The sequence below is a fragment of the Camelus ferus genome, chromosome 25 (genome assembly GCF_009834535.1).
Source record: "Camelus ferus isolate YT-003-E chromosome 25, BCGSAC_Cfer_1.0, whole genome shotgun sequence".
NCBI classification, from domain to species: domain Eukaryota; kingdom Metazoa; phylum Chordata; class Mammalia; order Artiodactyla; family Camelidae; genus Camelus; species Camelus ferus.
In genome coordinates this window covers 13,721,073-13,740,229 of record NC_045720.1, presented here as the reverse complement: position 1 = coordinate 13,740,229, position 19,157 = coordinate 13,721,073, and the positions used below count along the sequence as shown (strand labels likewise).

Genomic DNA, 19,157 nt, shown 5'->3' with positions numbered 1-19,157 from the left:
CACACCCATCACAAACGGGCAGGGGCTCAGGACTTGGTACTTAACGTGACAGGCAACTGAGAGCCACCGACAGCTTTTGAGCCCTGGAGTGAACCAGAACAAATCGCCTGGATTATTACCTCCTCCTCAGACAGGAGACTGGATTCGGCGACACAGATTGGAGAAGGCGTTGAGGAGGACACAGAGGAGATGGCGAGGAGGGAAGGGTGGAGAGTGTGGGAAAGAGGTTAAGTCAATCTGCATAAGAAGCAGCTGGCAGAAGGGAGAGGGCATGGAGCCAGGGGCACCAGGGAAGGAGAGTGTATTAGGTTTTTCCTCAACAAGGTTCCTGGGACTGTGAGGAGGTGATGAAATGGAATAAGGCGACAGCAGCGCAAGGTCATGAATCAGATTCCTTCAATATCCTACAAAAGAGAAGAAATTCCTTTTAAATCCCTTTTCTCTTCCTTGGACTGTGCTTTTAAAAACACAGCTCCACTCCTGGACAGAGCCTTCTGAGCCACATTTCAGTGCGGTTACTGATGCTTATAGTATTTTCCTCCAAAGAGTAGAAAGATATGGCCCAGAGAGACACTTGGCTCTTACCACGTGCCAGCTGTTCAAAGACCACACAATCCTGGTGTCCTGGCATCGCTCTCATCGCAGATTGTCGGGGCCCTTCTTTTACCTTATGCACACCCACTGCTCCAACAGTCTCCTCCTGGGCGTGCCTGTGATGTTCAGCCGGAGGGCTTTCTGAGGTTTCAGGGCAGTGCTTGGTGAGCCCACAGGGCAGGCCGGCAGGGCTGGGGATTTAACGGGGCAGCCCTGCACCAAAGATCAATGAGGCTGGTAGATAAATTCCGCAGCTCTCTCATTCTTTGGGTAGGAAAACTGAGATGTATTCTGTACCAGCTCCTAGAGGTCCAGTAGGACTGGACCCCAGATGTCCCCACTGATGTCCATAAGCCCTGGATGTCCACAAAGGTGACCTGCTCCTTAACACACCCTACGAGGCTCCCTCCGTTCCTGTCTCACTCCTCTGCTCCCCTTCCAGTGCTTCTTGGGGTCACCTCCCAATTAGCCACGTGTACTCAAATCCTAGTCTCGCAGTCTGTTTCTGGAAGAGCCCAAATAAAGACAGTCTGGACTCTAGATTGCATTTCATTGACATGGAACGGCCCCCTGCTCTGTTCTGGCAGTTTGCATACTTCAAACATGCCTGCGGCCACCTGCCCCTCCAACACCGAGACAGACTGATCCCATCCATCTATCCACGGGCCCTGACATATCGCAGATTCTTCTCAAGACAGTATTCCAAAGCAGCTGCTTCCAACAGATCAGTGCTGGCCCCTGCACTGGAACCTCCGTGGGGGCTCTGTTCAAGCATGACCGTGACAAGCACAAGACAGGAGAGAGGTGGGACAGAAGGCTTTTCCAGAGGACAGGGAAGGCTGGGAACTGGAGGTGTTACCAAGAGAAGAGGGAACACCTGATCAACAGTTCTGCCTGGCAGAAATCCAGCTCTCTCTCCTCACACAGGGACAGGATGGATGGCCTATCTCAGAGGCCCGACAGGGAAATGCTTGTCTTTGAACCAATCAGCCTCTGAACTGAGGAGCACACAGGGGATGGTGCTGGGAGAGCCCACCTGCCTTGTAAATAAGGCTGAGGGTCTCGGGAGAATTGCACCTCAGGCTGGAAAGCCAGCTCACCTGGGCTTCCCCGGCTGCTGGGAGGAGAGGAAATCTCTCAGGGCTGAGTGTGCCCAGGCGTGACTGAGCCAGCCCTCCTGGCCTGCGGGCAGGGCGGGTGTCGCTCAGAGATAAGCCAACCCCTGGCTGTGGATCCCTGTGAAGCATTGCTCGGGACAGTGGTAAGTCACTTCCTCTGAGCAGGCACTCCTGGCCGCTGGCTGCACACTGGTTCTAAGAGCGAGTGCTTTCCAGAAGTGCCAGGAGCCCTGCTCCTCCTGTGCGGTGTGGCCTGCTTGCCCCTGACATCGGGAAGAGCTCAGGTACCCGCCACTCCCCCACGACTCAGGGACGGCGCAGCATGAGCCAGGCAAGGCACCTGGGCAAGATCCGGAAACGCCTGGAAGATGTCAAGAGCCAGTGGGTCCAGCCGGCCAGGGCTGACTTCAACGACAATGAGAGTGCCCGGCTGGCCACAGATGCCCTCTTGGATGGGGGTCCCGAGGCCTACTGGCAGGCGCTCAGCCAGGAAGGGGAGGTGGACTTCTTGTCCTCGGTGGAGGCCCAGTACATCCAGGCCCAGACTAAGGAGCCCCCCTGTGCCCCGGAGCCCCTGGGAGGGGCCGAGGCAGGCTCCAAGGGACTAGACTCCTGCTCCCTGCAGTCAGGTACCTATTTCCCCGTGGCCTCGGAGGGCAGCGAGCAGACCCTGCTGCACACCTGGGCCTCAGCTGAGAAGCCCTACCTGAAGGAAAAGTCCAGCGCCACCGTGTACTTCCAGACAGACAAGCACAACAACATCAGAGACCTCATCCGCCGCTGCATCACCCGGACCAGCCAGGTAGCGAGGGTGGAGCCTGGGTCTCCCGGCCACAGGCAGGTGGGCAGGAACGGGGCTGGTGGAGGAGAGGAGAGAGGGCTGCGTCCTGCTCTAAGGGACGGAGTCCAGGGGACTGAGATTAGGATGGAACCAGGGGTGTTACCCTCTGTCTTGCCCTAGATCACTGACTTCCTGATCCCACTTGTCACAATCTGGGTCCAGGTCACCGCCACCCACCACTGGAACTCCTGCAATAGCTTCCCGTCTGACCCTCCTCTTCCATCTGGATCCCCAACCCCCTAGTCTCCAAGCTGCTATAGACGCCTTTTCTATACTTCAAATCTAACTTGGTTCCTTCCCTGCTTAGAGCCTTCAGTGGCTCCCACTTGCCTCCAGTGGGAAGAGAAGATTCTGTAGGAGGGCTCACAACCTCTCCAGCTCCTCTCCCACCTCCTGCCACTCAATCCTGGGGGACCTACATATTCTTAAACCCACCAGGCTCTGTCTTGAGGCCTTTGCACATGCTGTACCCTTTGCCTGGGACCCCATCACCCCCATTGCTTTTCCCCTATTACCTACTCCTTGTCAGAACCCAGCACCGATGTCCCATTCTCAGGAAGCCTTTCTTGGGTTCCCGAGGCTAGGCGAAGCACCTCACTTTGATGCTTCTAAATGTAGGGGCTACTCCTCCTGGACGTAAACTTGTCCCTTTTCCTCCCAGACTGGGCTTAGACCTATTGGCCTACAAATGACTGTTCTGCACCAGAATCCAGCCATGATCAGGCAGAAGCAGAGGAGCCCTCCCCAGAGTGTTTACATTGTAATAAGTGACTTTAGAAGAAGAACAATCCTTCAGGTCCAGAGCAGAGTTTCCAGCACAAGACTAGTACTTGGTCAGAAGTTTCCAGCACAAGACTGGTACTTGGTCAGGAGTATCCAGCACAAGACTGGTACTTGGTCAGGAGTCCTCCGGATGCTCCTGGAATTGCAAGGTCGTAAGTGCTGCCTGCCATCACCTGGGGAGTGGAGCAGGGACCCCAGATCGCTCCACCCCAGATGCACAAAATGACTATTCGGCTCAGGGATATGGGTGTCCCTCCCCAGTCCCAAAGCTGCAGCAGGGCGGGGGTTAGGAAAGAAATTTGCCATCTAAAGAGTCTCTCTCATCACTAAAATTATCTATTTTGTTACATTTAAAAGAGCTCAAAAAAGAACAAACCGATATTTAAGCTTATTTTCTGCTAAGATCCCACTCTCATGACGGAATCCCCTCTCAAGTCCAGTACTGTGTGAAATCTTATGGCTCCTGAAGAAGCCGCCACAGGTGGGGAGGCTGTGCTCGGAGCAGGTGGGAGGGAGCAGAGTTCTGGAAAATAAAATAGAAGGTAACAAGGGGTGGAGCATGGGCTTTTCATGTCGCTGGGCTGCTTCAGAGCAGTGTTTCACGTTTCCCTGACAGGGAGGGGTTAGGAGTTGACAGACGGGCCCAGGCAGGTGGCCAGGAGTTCCCACCCTACCTGGGGCACCTGGGGTGGGCTGCATGACCCAGGGCAAGTCCCTTGACCTCCCCGGGCCCCAGATTCCACGCAGGACTAAGGACCCTTCCAGTTCCAAGGGTCTGTTCCTAAACACGCTACCTCTGGTCTCTCTCTGCTGAGGTCCGTGCCCTCCTGCGGGGCGGGCACCAGTGGTGATGGGGAAATTCTCAACTGCAGCTGCAGCCCGAAGGGTGAGTGGGACTCCCTGGAGGGAAGCCAGGTTAGGGCTTGTGAACCACCGTCCCCTGGCTGAGTCCCTCTCCTGCCCCACTGCCACCAGCAAGGCTTGCTTCCCTCTCTTCCCCTCGGTGGCCCTGAGGCCTGCTCCTGTCTCTCTCTTATCAACACAATATGATTTTAGGATGACACTTGAAAATCAGAAGATTTTACCTACAAGTAAGAATTTCCAGCTCCTCTTAGCAGGTAGGAAGAGCTGGCTCTGTCGGCACTGAGCTGTTTCCACTTCTTTGGGTGGGTCCCTTTGCCGCAGTCCTCTTGTCCCAGGCCCAGATGAGTTTCACCCATTTTGTTACCCGTCAGTCCCCTGCAAGCAGTTTGTGATATCACTCCATACGAAACACACACACATACACACACACACAACACACACAACACACACAACACACACACAGAAGTGATCAGTGACCTGTTCTCATGGAGATGCCAGAGGGCTGGACCCCCAGCCACAGACTGTCCATGGAAGTAGGCTGTGTCCACAGAGAGGTGTTGAGAAGGGGAAAAGGGTTTGTGTCTCCCTCTCCAATGGCTTCAATGCCCGCCGCCCCTACCCGGAGAGAAGAGAGGGGAACAGACAGAGCCAGCCTGCTAAGTGTTTCCCAGAGCCGTTTCCACTCCCTAAGGAGCAGGAGTGCTCCCTCTTTCCCTTCCTGCTCATTCCTTTACTCCACAAAGCCTAATTCACTGGCCAGGCCCTGCACCCAGGATGGTGGAGCAAACAAGAGCCGTCCCTCCCTCCCTCAGGCTGCCTGCCCTGAGGGGAGAGGCGGGGAGAGGAGATGACACTGGTGGGTGGCGGCCCTGGGCTTGAGCAACCCCTGGTGCCTGGAAGGTGACTAAAGCAGGCTTCACAGAAGAGGTGGCTTCTGAGTCTCAAAGGCTGAGTAAGAGTTTGCCGGGCAGAGAGGGGAGGGAAAGGAATTCCAGGCCTAGGGAGTATCAAATGCAAAGGTCAAGAGGTGTGAGAGGGCTGGATGCCCCAGAGGCAGGGAGACTAGGGAGACGTGCAGACAGATGTGGAGGTGACTTGTCTTGAAGGAAGGGGTTTTACTCCCAGTGCCCTAGAAGCAGGAGGCACTGCACACCATACAGGGCCACACAGGGAGCACCAGGGGCCATCAGGAGGCAGGAGGAGTCGGGGATACATGAGCAAAAGGCTTTATTGTGGTTTTGCAGGAAAAGTAAGGCAGGGCCAGGTTAACAGTTTAGGATGGGCTGGTTTGAACAATTCCAGCAGGCTCTGGGCCACAGGTGGTACCTGGCACTGGAGTGATTTAGGGCATGCAGGGGGAGTACTGTCTTGAGGCAGGAGCCTTAGATAAAGGAGGCAGTTAGGACACAGGCTCTGGGTTGCCTGCTTTGCGTTTGAGAGCTGCTCCTAGACCAGGAGTTAGTTACCTGTAGGAATCACCTGGCCCTGGGATGTCAGGGCATCATAAAATACAGAAAACGAAACGGGATTCATCTACCCTCCAAGTATGGTCGAGGGCCCCTGAGGGTCCCGAGACCTTCCAGTGGGGCTGTGATGTCCTGCCCTTTCTGATCACTTATCTGTGTGAAGCTAGATTACCTTCCTAGACTTCCTCCCAAACAGCGCATCACAACAGATTGCTGCGGGAGCAGGTGCGAGAACCAGCTGTCTCCTGTTAAGCCAGACACCACAGGGATTTGCAAAACTGTAAAACAATGGCATGCTGCTCACTACATTTTGTTGTTGTTTTGGAAAGTATCTTTTTTTTTTTGCTTTAAAATTGTTATTTATGTTAACATGTGATGGATTTAATATTTTTAAGTAACAAAAACTAGTTATTCTTAAATAACTAATAGACATTTAAAATTTTTCTCAGTTTAAGTTTCTAATACGACGAGTACTAGTAGTTCTAATCCACACAAACCAAAGCCCTCTGGAAGCCTCAGTAACTTTTTAAGAGTGTAAAGGGGTCCTGAGACCAAGAAGTCGGAGAATTTTAGCAGGCAAGGCCCTTGTCCCTGCTCGGTCCCCGCACCGTCTCCCTTTCTTTCAACAAACAGCACACTGCAGATTCACTGCAGAGAAGAAAACTCTAATCCACTCCCTGGGAGGCTGGTGGGGAAGATGGGGGGGGCATGCTGAGGAGGTGGTGGGGAGCTGTGAGAAGGGTCCAAAGAAGCTCCATACCCCCACCCCTAGGTGTCAGGGACCACCTTTTCAGGCTGAGCCCCTGCCCTGGCAGCAGCTGAACAAAGGACAAGCTCCATGCCCCCCACTATCCTCCTGGGATCTGTGACAGGCCTGCTTCCCCTCCCGAGGAGCTCCTTAGAGTAGGTCCCTCTCTGCCTCTGGATACCCAGGGCTCGGGTCTGGCAAATGTCACCACTCCAGATCGGGCCATTGGGAAGGGGAGCATCAGGTGAGGACAGAGGCGACACAAACAGGTGTGGGCATGTGGCTGGGAGGGGAGTGGTCCTCCCACAGCTGCCTCTTCAAGGGCGGTTGGCCCCATTGCCCTGTGGTCAGCAGACAGGTGATGGTGGAGGGTCCACCTGGGCCCCATTCTCTTTCTCTGTCCACATTCTCTTTGAGCTCTGCTCTGGGGTCTCCCAACCCCCCAGGGCTTGACTGTCCTTCCCTGGCCCATCCCTAACCCACCAGCAGAGGAGGGACAGGCTGTGTCCACTGTATACAGACAGCAGAGTCCCTCTCTTGGGCCTGCTGTAGACTGAGTGGGAGCGTGGCTCCAGGCTCGGGTCTGGAGCATCTCCCCTACATTCTAGCCATGTAGTGTTAGGAAAGTTACTTAAGACCTCTGTCCCCTTTGCTCCTCACCTGGGAAGCCAGGGTAACAGTGTTGTGAAGGTTACAGGAGACAAAACATGGCTGAGATTAAACGTTCAAGAAATAGTTGCCACTGTTATTACTCATCCACCAAATGCAAGTTCAAGAAAAGGAGCAACAGCACAGAGGAGAGGAAGAGGGAGTAGCAGTGAAGCACAAAGTGGGGCAGGGGGTGCTAAGTGCCCCCCAAACTAGCCCAACAGGGTTGGCGGCCTCACCAGGGCCCGAGTCCCTTCTCCCCTCCCACCCACTGCCCTTCCTAAGGCAGGAGGATGTCCAGCCCATGAGGAGCTTACATCTGCCTGGCAGGTCATGAGGGAGTCTCAGCCGGGATCTGAGGTCCCCATAGGATGACCCCTGCCTGTGGGTTGGCGCCACAGGCCAGGAGCCCCTCGCTGGGCCCCTCTCTCACACTGAAGCCCCAGGTTCCCAGGGCCAGGCTGCCAGGCGGTGCCTCCAAGCCAACTTCCTTCTTCAGCTAAGTGTCACGGCAAGTGCCTCCTTCTTCTCAGCCAACCTCATTCTGCTGTGCTGGTCCGTCTGACTGGCCCTAACAAGGACCCTGCTGTTTCTTCTTTATGCCTAGAGTGGTGTGGGCACTAATTTTAATCCTCATCCATAACCTGGGTTAAAACAACATTTCTGCACAGTGTTGTTCTAACATTATTCACACTTGCTCATGGACATGCATATGGTCATAGTCGTATTTTAACTATGTACTTTACTTTCACACGTGTTTCATTTATATTGTCTGGGCTCACAGACCCACCTTGCATGACACCTAATGCCCTTTAATTGCGCAGTGTTATAGGGAAAGAAACTGAGACCAGAGAGCATAAGTGACGTGTCCGAAGGCACTCAGCTAGTCTCAGCAGCACCACAGCTGGAGCCAAACTTCACTATTCCCAGAAAACCACCTCTTCTCTGGATAATGTGCCACCAGAATCTGCCCGGCCACCTCCCCTTGGTCTCCTCTGCTCTTCTCTGCCTCCTCTTTCTGCTTTTCTCTCCTTTCTCCTCCGCACTCTCCACTCCAACAGTGGGCGGAGAGGCCAGAGGGTGTGTCGTGGGCTGGAGATGTGGGTTCAGGATGGAGGCAGGGGCCCTAGCAGCTCTTGGCCCTTTCCTGAGTCGTGCCCTGCGAGACCGTCCCCCTCCCCAGCACGGCCACATGGGAACAGCCCTCCCAGGCCCACTGGGACTTAGGAACTTTGGCTGAAACCAGCTAACACCTGGCCCTGACTCTTCTGGTGTCTGACTCTGCTCTGGCCCAGGTCCTGGCCATCCTGATGGATGTGTTCACAGATGTGGAGATCTTCTGTGACATTCTAGAGGCAGCTAACAAGCGCAGGGTGTTCGTCTGTGTGCTCCTGGACCAGGGAGGTGTGACACTCTTCCAGGAGATGTGTGACAAAGCCCAGATCTCTGACAGTCACCTCAAGGTAGGGGCCCTACGATAGTCCAAGAGGTCCTCTATGTTGGGAGAGAACAGGTTCTGCTGTGGTAACAGGTGCCCCATCCCAATGGCTTCACATCACAAATGATGATTTCTTGCTCAAACAATGTCCAGTGCAGGTCAGACGGCCCTCCCTCAACCTGTAGCTGCACCATTAGGAAGACACAGCCTCCAAGATGCAGTGACAGGGAGAGAGGGTGCGAGGATTCTGCAGGATGTTTTAGGATCGGACTTTCATGGCCCCCACTCCCAGCCCTCTGATCTCACATAGATTGATTGGGGGCTGGGAAGCATAAAGGGGCCCAACCTCTGCCTTTTCTCCTCTCAGCTGAGGAGACCCAGAGGACGCACTTCCAGGGCAGAGCAACACCCAGGACCTGTGTGGTACGTGTTTAGGGCCCCACGACCCCAACAGGAGGCTGATCCTCTCACTTCACCAAACTCCTCACTGCCTTCTGGCAAGGAGAAGAGATACCCAGAGATGAGGGTTCATTTAGTCACGGCAAATTTGGGGCAGCTAATTCAAGGGCAGCTTCCTGGAGCAGACACAGCTGCACAGCTGATGGGTGGTTCCCTGGTGACCCACCTCTAGCTCAGGCAGGTCAGCCCCTGGGAGACCCTGCTCTCCTCTCCCCTCCTTCCCTTCCGCTCTGAGCAGACAAGATGCAGCTGGCCCTAGGCACCTCCTGGTGCCAGAGGACTCAGGTCCTCTGACCCTGGGGCCTGCTTGATGTTACCTGGACCACAAGTCCTCAGCAGGAGGCCATCAAAACAGGTCCACAGTGCAGGCCTTGCCTTCGTGGCCCACACCCGTCACACCCAGGGACAGGGGGATGTGGCCCTCCTCCCACCATCTGATGGAGCTTATGGAGAGGCTGGGAGGAGCTGCTGGAGGCCTGGATATCCCCTCCCCCGAGCCTGCCCAGCCGCCAGCGGGCATCCACAGGACCCCAGCAGTGTTCCACCTGCCCTTTCTGTTCTCCAGCCTTCTGAGTGTTTCGGCTTGAGGGCTGGGCAGCGGGTGCTTCTGGGGAGGAAAAGGACAAACAGGCCATGATTTGGGTTGTGGTCACACCTTTTCTTAGGACAGTCTAGGATCCACTGAGGTATCCACAAAGTCTCCCCTTCTGGCTGCCCTGGACCTTCCCTCTGACGGGCTTGGAGTCAGGGACTCATGTCACTAAAGCCACTTACAGGGCAAGGCTGTGCTTGCCAGACCTCTGTGGCCCAGGCAAGCCCAGACCAAGGGCTCTGTAAGCACCAGGCCCTTGCCTTTCTTTTGTGTTCTGCTTTGTTTAAAGTCTACCATGTATCTATAAATACAGAATTAGTGAGGGATACCTTCCCTCCCTTCCAACAGAACATTTCCATCCGGAGCGTAGAAGGAGAGGTGTACTGTGCCAAGTCAGGCAGGAAGTTCGCCGGCCAAATCCAGGAGAAGTTCATCATCTCGGACTGGAGATACGTCCTGTGTGGATCGTACAGGTAAGCGCTGGGCCTCCCCTTCTGTCCAGGCTCTGTGGAGGCCAAGGCTGAGCGGGGTGCCGACCAGCCCCAGCTGCTCAGGCCCACGTGCCCACCAGCAGCTCCCCAGGGGCTCCTGCTGTTCCCAGAGCTAGGGCTTCATCACATGCAGGAGGCTGGAGGCAGGACCATTCTGGGCAATAGGGGGAAATGTGGGCCCTTCCTGGACAGAGAGAGAGTTCCAGGTGCCTCGGTTTCCCTTCAGATTGTGATAGGACAGAAAAGCCCGTTTCCCTCGTCAGACCTCTCAGTGTGATTATAAACCCAGGCAATTGGTTTTGTTGTGTGTGTGCTCCATTTTATTTTCAAAATATTTAGTTATTCTAATATAACAAATGTACTGAGATATAATTCACATGCCAAGTAGTCCACCCATTTAAACTGTGCAATTCAATTCTTGTTAGCATCAGTTTTCTCATCCGTAAAATGGGGATAACAGTCCCTTCCCTTGCAGGTCACTTTATGGTTCAATGAGATTAAATTTGCAACAAAACATGTGGCGCAGCTCCTAGCACACAGTAGGTGTTCAGTAAGGGTTGCTATTAGCCCTGGCAAAGCCCCGAGGGAAGGGCCACGGGAGAGGCCAGATTTGGAAGGGTTGGTCCTGAGGGGCTGCTGAGCAGAGCAGGCCTGGGCGCCGCCACATTGGTGTTGGGGTGGGGCAGGGGTGCAAAATCAGGCAGCTGGAACAGCATGAGGAACAGCATGAGATCAACCTAGCCTTCTAACTAGACCCTGACTCCACTCCTGCCCTGGCCCCCACTGCCACCCCTCGGCTTTCTGTACCATTCTGGCATCCAGTATGGCTAGAGGAACAAAATTTTTCAAACTGTGCATTGCTGTCCATGAAATTGATTTAGTGGGTGATGCCCAGAATTCTTAAAAATGAAGTAGTATAGAATATAAACAATCAGAGCACACTGAGGTAAGGGGTGTCCTGGAATTTGTTGTGGGGTTCTGTATGTATTTGTGAATGTGAGTAGGTCACGATGTAAAATGTATTTCTCCAAGAACAGCCAAGATAAGTCTGAAGAACAATAGGCAGGGAGGACTGACCCCTCCAGAGATCAGGACTTGCTGTGGAACTGCAGTTTCCAGACAATGTGGCACTGGGGGAGGGACAGACAAACCGGCATACGGAACAGAACAGAAAGCTCAAAACCAAAGCCACACTTGACAGGGCATGTCAGAGCAGTGGGAGAAAGAGGAAACTGGAAAAAAAATTCTCCATATGAAAAATTGGATTCTAATTCATACACATACACACACACACACACACACACACACACACACACACAAAATCACCTCTCAATAGATTAAAAGAACTTAAACGTCAAAAACAAGCTTTAAGGGGTGTTGGGGTGCTTTAATACAGACACCCCTCTGTGTTAAACAGAACACAAAAAAGCACTGACTAAAAGATTGCTAAATCGGACTATATTACAATTAAGAACTTTGGTTCATTGAAAGACAGCTTAAAGAAAGTGAAAAGTCAAATTATAAACTGGCGGAACAGGTTTTCATATGCCCTGACAAGATTAGTGTCAAAAATCACAATGAACTCCCACCATTCACAGCAGCAAAACAGCATAGCGGAAGCGTGGGCGAGAAGTGAGAGCAGGCGCTTCACCCAGGAGGAAACACATGAAAAGACGTTCAGCATCCTCAGTGATCAGGAAAACGCGAATCAGGGCTAGCATGAGTTACCATTTTATACCTTTTCAGAAAAGAAGAATAAAGGAGACTGACGATACAAATAGTGGATTTAAAAATTTCTACATAGCTGATGGGATTGCAAATCGGTACAGTGACTCTGGAAAGTTTGGCATTTTCTCTGAGGGTGAATATTCACCTAGCTATGCCCAGCAATTCCACGCCTAGGTATATTTCCAAGAGAAACTGGTCCGCAGTACAGTAGAAGGCAGGTATAAGACTGTTCATAGAAGCACTGGTCACCCCAGAAAAACCACAGAAGCAATCCCAGGGCCCACCAATGAGAGAACGGATAAGTGAGCCATGAGATAGCCCCCAGGGGAACATCATACAGCAGTCAAAAACGAATGAAGTACAGCAACACGAGATAACATGGATAAACTTAGCAATATGTCAGTGAAAAAAAATCCCCAAAGATTATATATATGTTATAAGCAACTAAAATAGAAATATTTACAATTGTTCCTCAGCATCTGTGGGAGATTGGTTCCAGGATCCCCCACAAATACCCAAATCCAAGGATGCTCAAGTGCCTTATATAAAATGGTGTAATATTTGCATATAACCTATGCACATCCTCCAGTAAACTTTAAATCATCTCTAGATCACTTATCATACCTAATATAAATGCTATGTAAATAGTTGCCAGCATGCAGCAAATTCTAGTTTGGTTTTTTGGAACTTTCTGGGAAAATTTTTTTCTGAAAGTTTTCCACCCATGTTTGGTTGAATCCTCGGATGCAGAACATGAGTACATGGAGGGCTGACAGTACTTTCCAGAACTTTCTATTATAATTACAGAAAAAGGAAAGAATGAGAACCATGGCACAGGATTTCGGGTGGTGATCTCCTCTTTTGGGGGGAAACTGGAAAATGAGTTCCTAGGAGGAACTATGTGGTTAGATGCTGGTTATTGTCAAGATGCTAGTTTTTCGCCCTAGGTGGTGGGTTCATAGGTGCTTATCAGAAGATAAATAATGAAGTAGACAGCTACATAGGCGTAAATGGCCGTGAATACACAGATCAATGATGAGAGTGGGTCTTGAGCCAAAGATTTTGACTAAGTCAATTCTACGTACTTAGGGGCCAAAATAGAATTAAAATAAAATGCATTTCTTACCATAGGAGGCGATAAAAGTGTGAAAGCTACAGCACAGGGTGAATAAACACATAGGGCGTGAGGGCAAGGCACCCCGACCCACCCCCGACCCGGTGAGCTGCAGAGACGCACCAGGGACTCATCGGCACTGAAGGTGGGGGTGCGGGGAGCGCAGGGGTGCCTGGGGGCCTGAGAAGTTGCCAGGCACTTTTGGCCCTGCTTCGTTGAGGAAGCATGCATTTGCTTAGTCTAATATACCCCGATTCCAAACAACAGAGGGTGAATGACTGCTTACTGTTGCCAAGAGTCCTGCTGTCCCTGTTCTTGCCTTCCCTGTCAGCTGGCTGGCCAGACGCTCAGCATCAGCTGCTGACATCTCTGGAGTGTGCGGGTGGCCCCTGGGCTGCGGACATCTCTGGAGTGCGCGGGTGGCCCCTGGGCGGGGAGGGAGGTTTAAACAAAGCTTCGTTGTTCTTCCCAGCATTGCCCCAGCCTTGTGTGCGCCCCGCCCTGCCTCACAGAACAGGGACTCCGGAGGCTGGGCCCGCCTTTTGGTGGCAAGGCAGGAGGCTGAAGGCTGAGACCCGTGATACAGTCGTTTCTGTACCCCACTGTCACCCTGCCCCCTCTCTGGCCATCCTGTCCCCATCGCTCCCCACACCTGTGTTCTCATTATTAGGGACCCAGGAATCTCTAACCTGATGCTTTTGGTGGGTCTTCTGTGCCGTCACCAGGCTTTTTCAAGGGCCTTTTGGGGAGAGTGGGGTGATGAGGGGAGTTTTTCATCAGAGATAAAAGGAATTTGTTTGGGGGGAAGGTAATAGCTCAGTGGTAGAGCACTTGCTTAGCAAGCCCAAGGTCCTGTACCTCCATTAAAAAAATTTTTTTAAAGAAAGGAATTTGTTTAAATCAGGGAATCATAAAAGATAATATGCAAATACCTCGAGCACGTTGTTTCCACTTACGATGTGTACATGGAGGGCGACCTCCCTTGGATGTCCAGGGCAAACCCACTGATGCAGCATCCTTCCGGTTCTGTGGGCTCGCCCTGTGTTCTCCTTTCCATCCCCAAAGAGCAGAGGATTCTCCCTCCCTCTCCTGCCCCTTCGGGGTCCAAGTGCCTGAAGACTGGGCTACACCCTTTAGATTTTCATGAGAATACAGCTCCTGCCTCACAAGAGGCAGCCCCACGCTCTATTTGGTTAGAAGAAGCAGGTGTCCCGCAGGTCACAGGTGAAGCTGCCAAGGCCCCAGTGGCTGGCTGACTCATGTCAGCACAGAGTCGAGGACACTGGCATTCAGATGGCACCGAGCCCCTTTGTGCCTCTGCACGGATCTTCTCTGGGGCCAAAATCTGAGCTCCAGGAGGGAATCCTGACCTGAGGCCCAGATTCACTCTGCATCTTAATTATTCACCTGCAAACATTTGCTGGTCTCTGAGATTCAGTTTTGCCGTCTGGGAGAGGCGGAGAACCATGTCTCCCTCCCAGGGGTTCGGCCAGGATTGAAGGAGCTGGATGGAGGAGCGGTGGGCAGTGTGTTAATCCCCTTCCTACTAGGCTTGCCAGGAGCCCCCACCACCCCCAGAAAAGGCTGGCTGAGGCCTCACATCCCCACCCCTCGCTCTCTCCCCTCTTGCCTCCAGCTTTACCTGGCTCTGCGGACACGTGCACCGGAACATCCTCTCCAAGTTCACAGGCCAGGCGGTGGAGCTGTTTGACGAGGAGTTCCGCCACCTCTACGCCTCCTCCAAACCCGTGATGGGCCTCAAGTCGCCCAGGCTGTCTGCACCCCTCCAGCCCAGCGCTGGCCCCAGCCCCCTGCCCGGCCGCCTCAGTGGCAGTAGCTGCTCCGCCAGTGACCGCACGACCTCTGACCCCTTCAGCAGCCTGTCTGCTGGCAGCAACCCCCAGAACCAGAGCCTGTCCACATCCTCAGGGCCCGGCAGCCCCCTGACCCCCAACCCACCTCCTGCCCCCAGGTTTCAGCCCCATCACGGCCCTTGGGGGCCCCTGATCCCACAGGCCCACTTCTCCCCAAGGCCCCACGACGGCCTGCCCGCTCTCTACAGCAACCTCAACGCCTACAGGCCCACGCGGCTGCAGCTCGAGCAGCTTGGCCTGGTGCCCAGGGTGGCCCACACCTGGAGGCCCTTTCTACAGGCATCCCCTCATTTCTGAGGGGTCCCTCCCTCCAGTGGGCCTGTATTCTCAGATTTTCTGGCCTAAGGACCCCACTTCAACAACTAGCATCTGTGAACCTGCTGCCCTTGAAACTAAAGACTCTTGAATGAAATCATTGCCTCTGTTTCAACAATCCCAGGCCTGAGACCATTCACTTGCCGATCCCTACCCTTCCCTGGCCTCCCCTCTCTGGTATGGCCTATGCAGCATATTCCAGAAGGTTCCAGGGAGATGGGGGGGCAGGAAGCTAGAGGACAAAATCTTGAAAATAGAGCCCCTTTCTCCCAAAGAGCAGCCAGTGCTTTGGTAGTGACATTTCCCAAAGCTCTGTAACGTGAGAATGGGTTGATGCAGCCCACGTTTTACATGTGGAGAAACTGAGGCTCCGAGAGGCAGAGGGTGGGTATGATCAAGGTACTCCTTCTTCCCAGCGCCCAGAAATGGTCCACTCTGCAGAGACTCAGGAGAGAGCGTGGGGACATTCTGGATGTTGCTGGGAGTAGGGAAAACGCCTCCTCCCCACATACTACTAGGGTATCCCTGGAGCCGATGAATCAGGGATGAGGCCCCAGAACCTGCCACTGTAAGTTGTGCGGGGCTGGTTGGAATTGTGGCCACCAGGGGTGGGGCAAGCCGAGGCATCTGGGCGATGGAGTTGGACAAGGCAGTTTAACAGCTCAGGTGTTTGCTTCAAAGAGCCTTGGGCTGGCCTGGAGGTCCCTGGAGTCTGGGCTGAGTCCCAGGGGCTTGAGTTGTCAGATCTGGGAATGACCCTACAGCAGGACCTTGGGCAGCCTTGAAGAACCAGGGAGGGTCCCGCATTGACCTTGTAGCCTCCAGCAGCAGTCAGCCGTCTCCAGATCTAGGCTCCTCTATCTGGCTTGTTGACATCCTGAAGCACGTCCGCTGCGCCCTCAGAAGCCCCGTCATCCTTTCATTCTCAGGGTCAGCACATCCGGTTTGTTCCTGGGGTGAAACTAGTCTAGCTTGGGTATAAGAAAAACAGTGGATGCTCAGGGAGCACAGAGGAGGATCAGCCAGCCTGGCTTGGGGAGGTCGGTTGCCCTTTTCCGGCTCAGAAGCTTTGCCTATGATGCGGAGGCTGGGAGGACAGTCCCTCCTCCTGGTGGCCTCTGAATTCTGACGCACATGGCTTCCCAAGTCATGCTCTGCAGATGGCATCTCCCTGCAGCCCCGCCCTGTTTGCATTTGTCCAACACTTTGGACAGAGGAAGAGGTGTCTTTGCTTCCATTTTCTTCCAAATTGTGTTTCTGCCCTCACTTCACCCTTTTCCTCCTTAATCCCCGAAAGTCCAACAACAGCAACAAAAGCCCTTTGGTTACTGAGGTTTTTTAAACCCAGTCCTGATGCTGCTGGCTTCCTGCTGCCCGCCGCGCTGAGGTTAGGACGACCAGAGCTGTGGATTTCGCAGCCTGATTAGAAAGCTTCGGGAAGGTGAAGCTTGCTGGGGTGCCAAGAACTCCAGAGGCAAGCTCTACCCCTACATCTGGCTCCGTCTGGGTAGAGAGGGGACCCTGCAGCCAGAATAAACCCTCCTCCTCCCACATCCTCTCCACCAGTCAGTTTCCCCTCCGCAGTCGTCTTACAATTCACGAGTATTGTTTTTCCTACTCTGGGCACCTTGTCATGTAGTCATGATCCCCGCCTGCTGGGAAGTTAGGTGTCGTTTGCTTTGGCCAGTGGGATGTGAGCAGAAGTGTTGAGGGTTACTTTCAGGTTTTTTTTTAAACTTTTTTTTTTTTTGAAGTATAGTCAGTTTACAATATGTCAACTTCTAGTGCAAGCACCTGGGTGCAGATCACTTTCCCTCAAGATGGAGCCCCCTCCGCCCGCCCAGTTTCCTAAGTGACTGTGATGAGCAGGACATGCCTACCTCGCTGACCTACAATGGATAAGCAGTAAGAGAAAGAAATAAACCTTTGTTGTTTAAGCCACTGAGATTTGGGGCTGTTTCTTACTGTACCATGATCCAGCCTAGCCTGACTGATACATCTCAGGACCCACTAATGTGAGGCTGGGCCATTCCTTTGTAGGACCAGACTTCCCAGGTCCCCGAGCCTCAGGTTCTCGTTTCAAGACATCATTTCCACCAGGTGACAAGGCGGGTTTTACACCTGGCAAGGGAGTGGCTGAAAGCCAAGGCAAGTCCTTAACCAAGTTTTCAATCCTCATAAACCTAGTCTTGCCCCAGCTTTAATTCTGCTCTGGGCGGGAATAACACCTGCAACTGCCCTGGCAGCCCTGCTTGCTGGGGGCCATCCTGAGACCTGTGGAGTCTCTCCTGCAGTGTGAAGCTCGACCACAGCAGTGGAAAGCCACCATGTGCCACAGACCTTCCAGCGGCAGGCAGAGACCCAGACTCACATCTGTCCTGCAGAACACCAGTCAGCTGGCGGCGGCAACCACGTGAACCACCACCATGAAGAATGCGAGAGAACGAAGGAAATCGTATGATAGTCGTGTTCGGGTGGGGGGCACGGTGGAAACGCATTCCCCAAACCAGGGATCAGGGATCATGTGACCCACTGCAGGGTCATCAGCCAGGACTGACTGGAGTTTGGATTGCAATGATCGACCCTGCCCTCCAGAGAAGCCCCCCAGGCCTCCCTCTCCTGGAAATGATCTGTGGCATTCACTTGGTCCTCACCAGATACTGACCTTTCCTGACCCCGTCTGCACTGTAAGAGGCCAAGGGCACCTTTGCAGGCCCGCTGGGACCCTACCACCACCACCCTGGATGTCCGCGGACACAACGAGTGCTAACTGATGGGTCAAGGAGCTTTACGCCCACGGGGGGCCGACATCCAGACACCCCAGGATGACCTTTACCCCATCACCTTGACCCGGGCTCCCTGCCGCCACTGTGCTGGCAATGCTGGCCTGGCCTAGGAGTGCCAGAGCCGCATCTTCAAATGCTTCATTTTCTGGACTTGGTCCAGGAAGCTGTTGGACACAGAGAAACCATCATTCACTCTCTCAGCTTCTCCTGAAGAGGCTCTGCACTTCAGGAAAACTGATCCCAGAGAATGTAAACACTGCAGACACGCACGCACACGTACAAACACGACCCCCTTTTTCGGGTCGCTCACTGTGGCTCCACTGAGATGGACGCGCCAGATGCGCTACCCCTCTCCTCCGCAGTGACCACACAGTGACACGCCAGGCTGGGTGGACAGGCGGCGGCCAGGCCTCCAGAAATGACGTTTCTCTGCACAAACCGGGTTCTCCACCAGCAGATTCAGTGCTTGCTTCTGCTGGCTGCTCTTCAAGAACTGCAGCCCTAAAGTGGAAGGGCCCCGAGGCCGGCTTCCTGACTTCTCCCAAACGGCCACACGTGTGCTCCCCTCCCAGGGCAGCCTGCTGTGAGAGGCGCACGGGGCTCTGCTGCCCTGGGAGCCCTCCCCGCCTTCCCACCCTCCCCGCCTTCCCTGTGAGCACGTATGAAGCAGCACTCAGTGCACGTTTTCTTGCTGAGTTACTCTACCCCCAGTCCTGGGAGGCCAGCCGTGGCTTCCACTCCCAAAGGGCCTGAGTTCATGTACTTAATCACAAACTTGCCCACCACTTGCCGCCTGGGTCCCCCAGTGTGCCAGGGGCTGGACAGCCCATGAAGGTGGAAACAGCTACGTCTCAGCTCTTAGAGAGCTAATATGACCAACGCAAAGAGCCTCCCTGCATCCGGTGTTTGCGTTTCCCTGATCAGTGGTTTGTTAGGTCCAGGAAAGAATGATGGAGAAGGCCTGGTGAGGAGAGATGGAGCTGAGACCAGAAAGTGAAGAGGAGTCCACTGTACTGAAGGATGAGCAGCCCTGGACATCGGGCAACATCTTGCTACAGTCTAGACTTTTCTGGGTGTAATGGGAAGCCCTTTATGATAACAAACACAACAGTGTGAATTCTCTAAGTGCCTGGAACACCTCAGTGTCTTGAGTCCCCCTCCACCTTTGTTAGCGCTCATATCTCGTAGACCCAGAAAACACAAATTGCATGAAGCTCAAAGATTGTTTAACATGTGGAAAGTAAAACCAGATTTATCAGTTTAAAGCACAGCCCTAAGCCAGCCATTCACCTGCTCAG

The 19,157-nt window shown here is 53.6% G+C and overlaps 2 protein-coding genes across 5 annotated transcripts in view; one reads left to right on the top strand and one right to left on the bottom strand.

The window, feature by feature from the left end:
* C25H8orf76 (chromosome 25 C8orf76 homolog) overlaps positions 1-19,157 on the bottom strand; it is a 48,887-nt gene that overhangs the window by 7,057 nt on the left and 22,673 nt on the right. The window lies entirely within an intron of this gene.
* FAM83A (family with sequence similarity 83 member A) lies at positions 1,016-17,879 on the top strand. The gene is made up of 4 exons (XM_006179740.2): positions 1,016-2,514; positions 8,358-8,525; positions 9,900-10,024; positions 14,521-17,879. The coding sequence occupies exons 1-4, from the start codon at positions 2,035-2,037 to the stop codon at positions 15,053-15,055; spliced, it is 1,308 nt and encodes a 435-aa protein (XP_006179802.2). The 5' UTR covers positions 1,016-2,034; the 3' UTR covers positions 15,056-17,879.

Bases quoted from the DNA above. Each gene is read 5' to 3' on its own strand.
- FAM83A (XM_006179740.2), top strand. From the start codon at position 2,035: ATGAGCCAGGCAAGGCACCTGGGCAAGATCCGGAAACGCCTGGAAGAT. The intron at 2,515-8,357 runs GTAGCGAGGGTG...GCTCTGGCCCAG, and splicing joins GCATCACCCGGACCAGCCAG to GTCCTGGCCATCCTGATGGA. The intron at 10,025-14,520 runs GTAAGCGCTGGG...TCTTGCCTCCAG, and splicing joins GTCCTGTGTGGATCGTACAG to CTTTACCTGGCTCTGCGGAC.